At 36.2% G+C, this 13297-nt stretch overlaps 1 protein-coding gene across 1 annotated transcript in view; it reads left to right on the top strand.

Annotated features, from left to right (window-relative positions):
* Positions 1-13297, top strand: part of LOC120533090 (collagen alpha-5(IV) chain-like) — a 224616-nt gene that overhangs the window by 93185 nt on the left and 118134 nt on the right. Inside the window, exons 6-9 of the mRNA XM_039759763.1 lie at positions 437-499; positions 3393-3446; positions 7340-7366; positions 9962-10039. Of these exons, the coding sequence (XP_039615697.1) occupies positions 437-499; positions 3393-3446; positions 7340-7366; positions 9962-10039 (222 nt within the window). The remainder of the gene's footprint in view (positions 1-436; positions 500-3392; positions 3447-7339; positions 7367-9961; positions 10040-13297) is intronic.

Here is a 13297-nt window from a genome sequence, read left to right on the forward strand (position 1 = left end):
GATCTCATACATCAGCAATGACTATAGAATTTGCAGCAGAAAGGCATGCTGGTAGGTCAAGGCTTTGAACCTGCTGGGGAGTCCTATCGTGTCTATCTTGATGAGCCAGTTCTTCATTTCCTTCCTTGTTTTCTGAATGGCTGTAGCATCTCTAAGACTGCACGCAAAAACCTTCAACCGACTCTCGACTGGCTATTCTGTGATGGATGGAAACACTTAATTATTAATATTTAATAATTCATAATATGAAATTAAATCATGAAACTAAATACAGGACTGCCAATGTCATTAACTAAAAATATATTGTGGAACCTATGCACCCAGCAACTGGTAACAGTTTTACAAAATTACATTCTTTAATAAAGATGTTTCATACATTTCTTACATTTCTAAATGTAAGATCTAAAAACAACCCATTTTATGCATTTATGTGCAGGGTATTCCTGGAACAGATGGTCCTGTTGGCCCTAGGGGAATTCCTGGATGTGATGGAGTGAAGGTGAGCAAAGCAAATGATTTTAGATTATTTTAAAGCACTAAAACGAAATGTTGCAGGTGCTAATATTACTAATGGAGATGTGAAATGTTTTGATCCCGCTGTTAAAGGATACATTTGTTATGCATCAAGTTAAAGAATGTAGCTATTTATTGAGTGCTGTTTGTAAAACTTTGTCCTGCATTGGTTCCATATTCTGAGTGTTTGGTGGAAAGCTGGATTGGCATATGGACGAAAGTTGGAATTTATTGGGGCACAAAGCAGGACATACAAAGAAATGCAGCAAGATGTAATTTCCATTGCTGACCGGGGCTGTGTAAATTCATTCATTTATGATGATTTCTATGTCTTAGCCAGTAAAAAAAAAATGAAATTTAAGGTAGTGCCATGCCACCCTCTGCTTTAGGTCCTTGTATTGCCTTCTGAATGTCTCAAATTCCAGATAGAGGAGGTTATCATTGAATCTAGTTATTAAAGAACAAATTAAAGAAACTATTTATTAATCTATATAGGGATGCTCTGAAACAGAAATACAAACTTTGGAAGGATGTTGACAGTATTGATTCTCCCTGCTAAGGTGAGATGGTGTGTAGACCATGTGTTAACATCTTGTTCGTTTTTTTCACGTAGTTACCAAAATGGTATTGAAAAAGATCTTTGTATTTACTTGTGATGTTTATTCATAGATATGTAAACTGTTTTGATAGAATGAATGGATAGATGTCCAGTCTAGTATTGTGTGCTAGAGAGTTCACTGGAAAAAGCACACTTTTATTAAAATTAATTTTGAGTCCAGAAGGAATTTGAAATTATTTTGATGCGTTAAGTACTAATTTTAAAGATATTTGTGGGACAAATATATAAAGTACCATATCATCTGTGTATAGTGATAGTTTCTGTTCAAGGCCTTCTCTGGTAGTCTCTCTCTGATGCATTTCGAAAATGAATGTCTAATAGATCAATGGCTGTTTTTTTAGTGTAGTTTTTTTTCTACATGTGGAGGATTCTCAATGTAAGTTTTTTTAGATATATAAACTGCTCAAAAAAATTAAAGGAACACTTTGAAAATACATCAGATCTCAATGGGAAAAAGAAATCCTCCTGGATATCTATACTGATATAGACTGGGTAATGTGTTAGGAACGAAAGGATGCCACATCGTTTGATGGAAATGAAAATGATCAACCTACAGAGCCCAGAATTCAAAGACGCCCCAAAAATCAGAGTGAAAAAATGATGTGGCAGGCTAGTCCATTTTGCCAAAATTTAATTGCAGCAACTCAAAATTGTACGAAGCACTTTGTATGGCCCCTGTGTTCTTGTATACATGCCTGACAACATCGGTGCATGCTTCTAATGAAATGACAGATGGTGTTGAGGGGGATCTCCTCCCAGATCTGGACCAGGGCATCACTGAGTTCCTGGACAGTCTGAGGTGCAACCTGGTGGCATTGGATGGACCAAAACATAATGTCCCAGAGGTGTTCTATTGGATTTAGGTCAGGAAAGTGTGGTGGCCAGTCAATGGTATCAATTCCTTCATCCTCCAGGAACTGCCTGCATACTCTCACCACATGAGGCCAGGAATTATCGTGCACCAGGAGCCACTGTACCAGCATAGGGTCTGACAATGGGTCCAAGGATTTCATCCTGATACCTAATGGCAGCCAAGGTGCCTTTGTCAAGCCTGTAGCGGTCTGTGTGACCCTCCATGGATATGCCTCCCCAGACGACCATTAACCCACCACCAAACTGCTCATGCTGAATGATGTTACAGGCATCATAATGTTCTCCATGGCTTCTCCAGACCCTTTCACTTCTGTCACGTGCTCAGGGTGAACCTGCTCTCATCTGTAAAAAGCACAGGGCACCAGTGGTGCATCTGCCAATTCTGGTATTCTATGGCGAATGCCAATCGAGCTGCATGCTGCTGGGCAGAGAGCTCAGGGCCCATTAGAGGACATAGGGCCCTTGGGTCACCCTCATGAAGTCTTTCTGGTTGTTTGGTCAGAGACATTCACACCAGTGGCCTGCTGGAGGTTATTTTATAGGGCTCTGGCAGTGCTCATCCTGTTCCTCCTTTCCCAAAGGAGCAGATACTGGTCCTGCTGATGGGTTATGGACCTTCTATGGCCCTCTCTAGCTCTCCTAGAGTACCTGCTTGTCTCCTAGAATCTCCTCCATGCCCTTGAGACTGTGCAGGGAGACACAGCAAACCTTCTGGCAATGACACGTATTGATGTGCCATCCTGGAGAAGTTGGACTACCTGTGCAACCTCTGTAGGGTCCAGGTATCGCCTCATGCTACCAGTAGTGACACTGACTGTAGCCAAATGCAAAACTAGTGAAGAAACAGTCAGAAAAGATGAGGAGGGAACAATGTCAGTGGCCTCCACCTGTTAAACCATTCCTGTTTTGGGGGTCATCTCATTGTTGCCCCTCTAGTGCATCTGTTGTTAATTTCATTAACACCACAGCAGCTGAAACTGATTAACAACCCCCTCTGCTACTTAACTGACCAGATTAATATCCCATAAGTTTCATTGACTTTATGCTATACTCTGATTAAAAAGTGTTCCTTTAATTCTTTTGAGCAGTATATTTTTGCCGTGTAAAATATCAGGTATCAGACTAAAATGACAGGTATCAATAGTTAGTATAGCATTGGCTATTCCGCACAGCCAAAAACAGAAAAAGAGAGTGCATTTTATATTTAGCATCTTCTAAGATGCAAGAAGAAAGTGCAAAGTGCCCAAGCCCGCATTCAGCCAGGTGCTTAAATTCTGAGAAGCAGCAGCACTATCTACTACACCACTATGTTGTCCTATAAATCTCATGTGTAACCAATCATAATATTTTATTTTTTTATTTGTTTATTTGTTTGCTTGTTTTGTAGGGTGAAGAAGGCTACCCAGGATTACCAGGAAAACCTGGCTGCCCAGGTGAACCAGTATGTTGCTTTGTGGTTTATATTTTATAAATTTAGTTAACACCACTCTGAATAGTTCTAAAGAACTATTCTGTACTTCAGAGGATGGTTGGAATAACAGTAAAACTGTTTTTATTGAATTAATTGATTAACTGCTAAGGTTGCCAGTTCAAATTCCTGTCAATGCCAGAAGGGATCTTCCTCCATTGGGCACTTGCAACCTTCCAAGTTCCACAGTAAAGTGCTCCCTTCTCACCTCTGACTGTCATTCTCTCATTATTCCAACATGTATTTCTCTCTCATGTGGATTTTTTTCCCCAATTAGATTTAACTGGAAATTGTCTTTGTAACTTCCTACTGTGGGTCTCTCCCACGCCGCCAAGAATTAATTATGAGGCCAAGGGGTACTACATTTGGCTGTTGAGACACCAAGGCAGAACTACCCAAGGGAAATTTTGTACTCCAATAGCCTAGGTGGACCTTAAAAGCCTGATGTTAAAAGCATTAATGTTATTTGCCTTACAAGTGCAACACAGTCCCATTCGTTTTAGTCTAGGATTGTGTATTGACCTCTACCAGGCTGGCAGATAACACCTAGGAAAATCCTACTTCTAAAAGAATACCATAGTCTCACCTCTTCTGGCTTCACTTTTCTTTCTGTATTTATTTATTTATTTTTTAATTTATTAATCAAGCACATGAAATTATATATGTATGGATGTTCTTGCCTTTTAGCATTTTGGCAGAATCTCCTCCAGTTTCAGAAACTCTCTTTCTCTGGCACATCTCCATTGTACTATATACTGTATGGCAGATTACAGTGGAAATAATGAAGACTGATTAGCTCTGTTTATTTTATATGCCAAGTTTAACTTAATTCAGGTCTACACAAGAGAATACTAACATTGTTCTGGAAGTTTCTGGCAGACTTATAGCAATGACTTGTGGAAGATGATAGCTTCTTGTGTGCCTTTGTCATTGCTCTGTGAATGTAGTATTTAAGTGTTTGCTCATTTACAGTAGGATGGCATACTGGGTGCTCCTGCTTTATAGATCCAGCACCTTAGAAATCAAATCCCTTGTCTGGGCATCGTCTATGTGAGTTTTCCTCATTCTCACTGTGGGATTTTCCTCTAAAAGAGCTTGTGATAGGTTCAATCTTGATTCCAAACTGGCCCAGTTTGAGGGTTGATGCGTATGTGTGTGTGTGAGTGAGCTATGTGATAGATTGATGCAGGACTGGATTGTATGAGTAGAAGAATGTTTCCTTGACATCCATGCATATACAGTACATTTATTTAGTACTTAGACAAGTATTTCATGTCTTCTGCAATAGTGTGTCAATAAAAAACAGCATGTTTTTAGATTCCATCATTTTTCGTACAAAAACTGGATGAATACAATAAGACATTTGAATGTTCTTAAAGAAAGAAACTAACATAGTAAAAGACCACATTTCAGTTAAACAATGTGAGATCTCTTTAGGAATATATAGCCCAGTACTTGATAAAGCAAATATAACAAACAGGTGCTACTGATCAATGACATAATGTGCAGATTGAACCAAAGTTATTAATTGAAACAAAACAGCTGCATAGAGGGACTAAAACTGTGCAAGGGACGACCATGCTAAGAAGGTGAGGTGGTGTTTTATGTGACGGTTTAACCTGCAAATCTTACACCAAGTGATCACAGTGACAAGGCCTCTCCTAAGCTGAAATTTTGCAGTTGGCAGGTGTTTCCAAATGTGCTGGCCAAGCTCCTCTGCAGAAGCACAAACAAATGGACAGTGGTTAGCTATGGAAACAGAGTTCAGCAAATGAAAAATACATCAAGTTTAATTCCATTTGAAACTGGAAAATAGTCAGCAGTTCTCTCACCTCACAATTAATCACTGGTACACCCATCTACAGTCCAGAAAAGTCTTATCAGGAGTGGTTTTCATTGAAAAAATGTGATTAAACTATATAATTAAAGCCCAAAAATTCACATACACATGATGAGCAAAGACTGGAGTGCAGAAAAATGGAACCAGGCGCTGTGGACTAATGAATCAAAATTTGAAAGACACTTTGCCTTCCAATGGCCTGGAAAATAGCACGTGAATTAATGACTGCAAGCAACAGTGAAGCATGGGTGGAGGTTCTCTAAAGGTTTGGGGCTGCATTTCTGTAAAAGGAGTTGGTGATTTGATAAAAATTGATGGCCCCTTTCACTGCTGAGAAGTACAGGCAGATTCTTATCCATCATGCAGTACCATCCAGGAGGCATTTGATCAGTCCCAACTCATTCTGCATTCGGTTAATAATTAATAAAAATGTTCATGGCAGTATTTTTGAAAGCATTTCCTGCTTTACAGTATTTTTCCTCATATGCCTATATTTCCACAGTACTAGTGTATATAAGTGTGTGTGTGTGTTTCTGTGTACATGTTTAATACAATGCAGTGTAAAAGGCCACTAACAAATTATTAAAACTTGTTATGAATGGAGTAGGTGTTTGTTTGTTTTTGAAAATACAATATAATAAAAGAATAAAGACAGATATACATTGAAATGAAATATACAATGAAAACAAGCAAGAATGTCTTGCTAAAATATGTGGCCTTCCTTAGAAAGCATATCGGAAGCATTTTGCTTCAGTACACTGTTATATAATTATTTTCAAGTATGAAATGTAATGAAAAAAATTATTTCAAGTGGTATATTTTTCGAAACTTCCTTTAAGGTTATGCCATTACTTTCCTTGTGACTTTAGCTTTTTTTTGTTCTTTTTCCTGCCCAATCGATTCAATACCACTTCTATTATGTTGAGATTTGGACTATGAGGTGGCTGATCAAATGCTTTTAGTGTTCTGCCTGCAGACTTCCTCTCCAAGTAGGTCTGAATTATATTTGCACTATGTCTGGTGCCGTTGCTGAAAGATGACTTTTTTTGCCAAAGAGTAATTTTCCCAAAGTCCTAGCACGATGAATCAGCAATCATTATTCCATTGGTTATGGCCAAATCCTGCAGTCCTGGACTGAAATACACACTCAGACCATGACAGATCCAACTTTGAGCTTCACAGAAGTGGCAAACAGACGTCAACATACTTGTTCATAAAACTGATGTAAAGCAAAAATTTCAAATTTGTATGCATCACTCCATAATACTTTCTGGCACTGATTGTTACTCCAAAATTTGTCATCTTTCATGTACTAACTAGTCTCTTAGCTGCTACACACCTTATAAGACAAATTTGTTTAAGACTTATTTACACTGTTGAAGCCTCTATTTTGGGTCCTGAGCATGTACTTCTCTGGATTTGCTCCTGTCTCTTAAGTAAGTAACCTTTAAATATTACTCATCAGATGCAGACACCTTTTTGAGTCTTCCACTGCTTTCCATCTTCAATCTTACAAAATTTTTATTTGTTAAAATTTTTTTATGACAGCTAGAATCCACATCTTACAAATCTAACTACACTATGATTTTATGTCTCACAAAGTGTGTTGTCTAGCTTAACTAATTGTACTGTATACTGCATCTCCCTTCAAGCCATACCAGAATTTGTGGTAATACTACCTCATTAATTGGAATGGTGCATTTTAAGCAAAGCATGGAAAATGGCTGGGGTGCCTCAAGGAAAAATTTGGTAACGAAACCTGTTTTGATCTAGCCTTCTCACAAGATATCACTAGATGTTTGCAAATCACAAAAAAATCTTGTTACTTTTTAGTGGATCAATGTTTATACTGTATGTACTGTATTTAGTTTAATGTTACATGGTATTTTTACAAGAAAATGAAAATTTAGTGCTCAAAAACTAGATTTGTTTTGTATTGTATTAGTGAACTGTATAAATATAATTAATTCATTACTTTGTTTCTATTCAAATATATTTTTTAAAGAGTCTATTGCCTCTTTTCTAGGGTCTTAATGGCATTCCTGGTATGAAGGTAAAATTTGATTTTTATCTGCTTTCATATCTGTGAAAATCTCCAGAATATTTCATATCCATGGCACAGTACATGTTTTAATATAACAAATAACTGTACAGTTGCCATAGGTTGCTTTTAAAATAAATTATTAGAAAAAAGTGATCAGTATACTATGAAACGATTTACACTGTACTTTGACGTTTTTCAGTCTAGACCTGTAGCTTTTAAAATTTAGTGACTGCCTTTATATTTAACCTTTAGAATAATGTACTTAATTCAGCCCAAATATATTTTTATTCTTTTGAGACTTATTCCCTCTTTCATTGACCCTTGAAAGGAATTGTGCTTTAGTCCACATCTAAGAATTTCAGTAATCAATTCAATCACATTCATTGGGAAAATTAAGGTTTGCTAGCAGGTTTTAAGTGAAATCAGATGTTTTGATGAAACTACTGTATTGACAGAATTCTAGTTCTCACCCTTTTTCATAGTTGCTTTTTATTTAAAACTAAAGTTTACTTAATAAATATTTCTTGTGTTAATCTCTTTGATAAAATGTTCAATGTTTTTCAGTATTCTGACTCATTACCAGACTCAGACATGGCAAAAATATTATCACTGACTTTTAACTGCTTATAAGAAAACATTGTGAAATACAAATTTGTAAACACAGCAAACTACAAAAAAAATAATATAATTCCACAGTTTGTCTAAATTGATCAGACATTTTTATCATTGCTGATCGTACTTTCCATCCATTATCCAACCCGCTATATCCTAACTACAGGGTCACGGGGGTCTGCTGGAGACAATCTCAACTAACACAGGGCACAAGGCTTAGGAAACAAAACCCAAGTAGGGTGCCAGCCCACCACAGGGCACACACACCCAAGGGACAATTTAGGATCACCAGTGCACCTAACCTGCATGTCTTTGGACTGTGGGAGGAAACCGGAGCACCCGGAGGAAACCCACGCAGACACGGGGAGAACATGCAATCTCCACACAGGGAGGACCTGGGAAGCGAACCCAGGTCTCCTAACTGCGAGGCAGCAGCGCTACTGCTGCATAACCGTGCCGCCCCTGAACATGCCTTGTTAAATTAAATAGTGCTAGCATTAAAGAATTATTCGAAAATGTGCCTTAAGGAAAAGTGCCAATATTAAATAAAAATAATCTTAAAAAAAAATAACCATTTTCAAATAAAGCCTGCAATAATTAAATATAGGTGTATTATCATGGAAGTTCTGCTGTTCTTTAGCATAGCTGCTTTATAGCGCCCCATGTGTGTGGCTTTATCTGTACATGGATAGCTGCCTCAAGTAAAGAGACTTACTAGATGACATAAGCAGACCAAACAGCTGTCTTTGGACCTGAGCCACACTTGTGCCAGTCATTAAAGCAGGTGCCCACTTACTGTAATGCTACTGTTGAAGACATCTCTTCTCAGAGACTAACCTGTCTGGGAATATAACAATCGCCCAAACTAAATACTGTTTACACTATGCCCCAAGTGTATTATGGTGGAAGTTCCCATGTTCATTTTTTTGGTTCACCTACATGCTAACTATGGCATGTGTACAAATGCTAGATATAGCTCTTTTATAGCGCCTCACATGTACAGTTGTATCCAAACATGGACATCTGCTTCAAGCAAAGAGACTATATGTGGCACAAGCAGACGAAACAGTTGTCTTCAGATCTGAGCTACACTTGTGCCACTCATGAAAGCTTACTACACTGCTACTGTTGAGCATTTTGTCTTCTCAGGTGCCAACCCCTGTGGAAATACAGCACTAACACTAGATGCTCTTAACACTATACTTTGACCCGCTCAAACAATATAAAATTGCTACTGCAATAAATCTAAATTAATGAAACAAAGTAAAACTAATAGTAGCAAAAAGAAGGAAATTTATTTGAAAAGAGTCTTATTGAAAAATATAAAACAAATATTTTTTTTTTAATATTGCTATTGATGCACTGTTCAGCTTAAATCAATACCTAGAATTTTGCAGTGTTATCAGTTTCAATATATTTTGTTAGTCCAGGATTACGGATTGTTGGCTGTTTAATAAGTTTAAGCTTTTATGTCATGCCATCTGACAGGTTCAGTTCGCACTTCAGATTTGTATTTGTATTAAATGTTTGCAGTCCAAGTTCCTATTTTATATATTGTTTAATTTATAATTCATTATTGTGAGTTTGAACATTTACTAAAAAAGTCGTCAGCATGTTTTTCATTACCATACAGTATGGCAACAGTATTATTTAACCAAAATAAAATGGTGACATTGTATTTCATAATAATTAGATGACTGTTATTTAACTTTTCATTTTGTCATAATTTATTGATTTATTTATATATATCGCTGTACTTTTTCATGTGATTATTTATTTCACAATTGTCATTTTATTTATTTCATTTTGTCACAAATGGTATTCCATACAAATTGTTAAGAATGTAGTTTATAATTGATCAGAATAATATAATATATAATATAATCTTCAGAAGGCTGTATTCCATTGCCTCTCTGAACTTTGATTTACCTGGTCTATGGCAATTGTATATTTTTTTTTGTTCTGTTTTAATTATTTACATTTCTTACACAGGGTGAATCTCCTGCTACAGTAAGGATCTGTCAGCCGCAGCCAGGTGATAGTGGAGTGCCAGGACTGATGGGGACTAAGGTTAAGTAAAGAAAGAAAAAAATGAAATTTTGATGTGAAGGATAGTGTATAAGCAGGATGTTATCTATTGTGCATTTAATTTAAAAAAGTAAAGTAATATAAAATAGTTTTACAGTCAGATGGCAAAGAAAATTTACATAGCTATAAGTATTCATTGAACATTATTAGACAGTTTTGCGAAATACATGTTTATCAATATGACTGTAGAACTTCTTTAAATTTTGCTGGGAATTGTCCACTTGACTCAAAAATAACTGAACTCAGTGAATATATATTTAGTTTTCATTAGAAATTATAGCATGAGATGCACAAGGTATTTATTCTGTGCTATAGTTTTGATCTAATGAATACATTTTTCAATTAAACACTCACAGTGACACTATGTATGTCATATTATCTTATTATAAACATTTCAATTTTTGTGGCAGAAAGTCTCTATCACAGAGAATAACCACAAATAAAAATGCATACAAAACATACAAGTCTCTGAAGTGAAGATGATACAAATCTTCAGCAGTCAAAGCTGGTCTGTAAAAATGAAGGCAATAAGATATGCCGATGGAAGAATTGAACAAATTATTTGTAGAAACTTCAGACATAGTTAAAAGTCCACTCCAGTTTAATTTTTTAAGATTTATATTATAATAGCAACATTTGTAGAGGTCTTGATTAACTCTTTCTGTTTGCCCATTCCCTTCAGATGGTAACCAAAAGATAAGTAGACTTTAGTACATGTCTTTTTTCAAATACACAAGCAGAATCTGGAAATAAATTGTGTCTGTTATTATAAATAATGGAATTATCCGAAAGTAAATGGTGTCTGTTAAATGATTGAACTCAGAACCCCATGTTATCCAAAAAAATCTACATTGAATATTTTCATAATATCATTAGCTGAAGGCTAAACAGATGTTAATGAGCAGATTTTGGAAGTTAATCCGCTATTACAAGAATGGTGATACATCCATGAGATGGGGCAGGTCTGTGACCCTTCTTAGGGTCAAGAGGTTGGTGGTATAACACAGTTACAACCTCAAACACTTGGAAATAAGACTTAATATCCTGATTTATCAAAGGCCACCAAAAGCAGCATTTCATTAATTGTCCAGCTAATAAGAAGTCATGTTCCCAAAACTAAACCCCCTTCCTAACACCCTCAGGAACAAATTCTAATCTTTAAGATTACTCATTAGTAGTGCTGATTGGCAAAATTTGCCAAGCGTTTATACTGTTATCCGTTATGTGCTCATAACTTTGCCAAATATTTTTCTGCGAATTCACTGTGCACTAGGTTAAACAATTTTTCCAAGCACTCTATAATGCTTTGCAAGTAGCTTTGCATACTGGAAGTGCACTCCACCTCATATTTTACATTGCTGTCATTACTCCAGCCATAGTGACAGCAAGTATTTTCATTTGAGGAGTACATTAGCTGACCATAATGAAAATGTTATAAAATACTTGTTTGTTCTGCACAGATTTATTGTACGTTGTACAGTATCTTCACTGCTGGATTAACCTTGCTGTTTTCCTTGCTATGTAGTGCAAATCAGGTAGTGGCAACCACAGTCCCCGTGTATATAACACAAATTCCTTAAATCACAGGTTCTCTGAGGATGCCATTATCTGTCTGAGCTCCAAAGCTCAAACAGCAGAGTGGCAGCATGAAGTACTGCAAACCAATTTTGGGGTCCCAGTGGCTGCACGCCAGCTCCTTATAAAGTATGGGCCAAATGGATAAGCAATTAGCCATGTAGTGTAGCGCTTAGTCAAAACAAACCTTCAAAGAGCCCATTTCATCCTCCAGAGTCAGAAAGCACATTAGACACTCTGAAATAATAATTAAAGATGTATTACTTTTTATGATTTTTTTTCTATCTTTTTAATTGAAGAAAAAAGTGTGAAACTTTTGCACAATCTTAATAAATCTTTCATTATTAATACTACTTCATAAGACTTTCTTTTTTTTTTAATCAGCTCCACACCCAACACACTTCCCTTATATGGACTTGGCATGCAGCCACTGAGACTCCAAGACTGATTTTTGCTACATGTTTTGTTGTGCGACCAATCAGTACCCTGAAGATTGTAACTAATATCATTGCACTGAGTACAATGATATATTTTTTACTTATTACTAACTTGTGACTATTTGTTATGTTTTATTTGTGATTATCATTCCATTTGCATCTTTTGTTGCTTGAGGCAGGGTGGTGCACTGCTGCCTCATAGCTCAAGTCTCTCAGCGACACCTAAAAGACCATTGCACCACTAAAATCTACTCAACATTATTTCAGTTCCTCCTTCCTCATTGATTTCAATACATTCTGCCAGGTTCAGTGGAATTTCCAAACATTGCTGCAGTTTTGCCAAACTCATAGCAAAACATACTCCATGGGGTTCACTTACCGCTATTTGTTAGGTATAATCTGATAGAGCTGTGCTTTTTTTATCAACTTTACCATCAACCGTCACTGCAGCTGAGAATTTTTCTTGTGCTAAAATGTTTTCTGATTCAGGTTATTTGTTCAGTATCATCATAAATCCTTAATTATTCTCTAACCTTTAAATAAATACCCCTTGCATGTTAAGAAGTTATAAAATTAAAGTTGCTCGAAAAGAGGGCTCATTTAGCCTGGTGAGTGTTTAACGTTTTAGCAGTCTCTAGATATGTATGATTTTTTTTTGATTATTGACAATAATAAATATATTAAGTTTCCTGTAGCCAGTGCTTTAATTTTTCTATGGCCAACTTAATTAAAAGGAAGTAAAAAGGTGAAGGTGACAGTTTTTTGAGCAGTAAGCATAAGGGTGAAGCTAGCCTTTATCTTGAAATGCTGAGAAAGTATTGTACCCACATAAAACCTTCTTGCAGTTCAAAATGGTTGTGAATTATCTAAGTTAATTGAAAGACTTTTGGGCTTCTGGGTTCCAGAATTTTTTTATTCATTTTTTTATTAGTAAATGGAGTAATTATGGAAATTACATTTTTTTTTATAAATTGCAGATATTAGTAAGTCCCACAAATCTTTGAACTTACTCAAATCATTGTTTTACTTTCAAAATGAGAAAAACCTGAGCCTTATTAGGATCCATACCAAGACCTGTATTATTTGTGTGATTTCCTAGAAATAAACCTAGTGTTGTATGAAATTTATATTTTTTCCAGTTTCCTTAGTAAATGGCTGTCTCATAAATGTCTTCTACATGGTTGTTTTCTGACAAGTTATTAGTAAAGATTTCTTTCACAAAGCTGTT

Source organism: Polypterus senegalus, chromosome 1 (assembly GCF_016835505.1).
Source record: "Polypterus senegalus isolate Bchr_013 chromosome 1, ASM1683550v1, whole genome shotgun sequence".
NCBI classification, from domain to species: Eukaryota; Metazoa; Chordata; class Cladistia; order Polypteriformes; family Polypteridae; genus Polypterus; species Polypterus senegalus.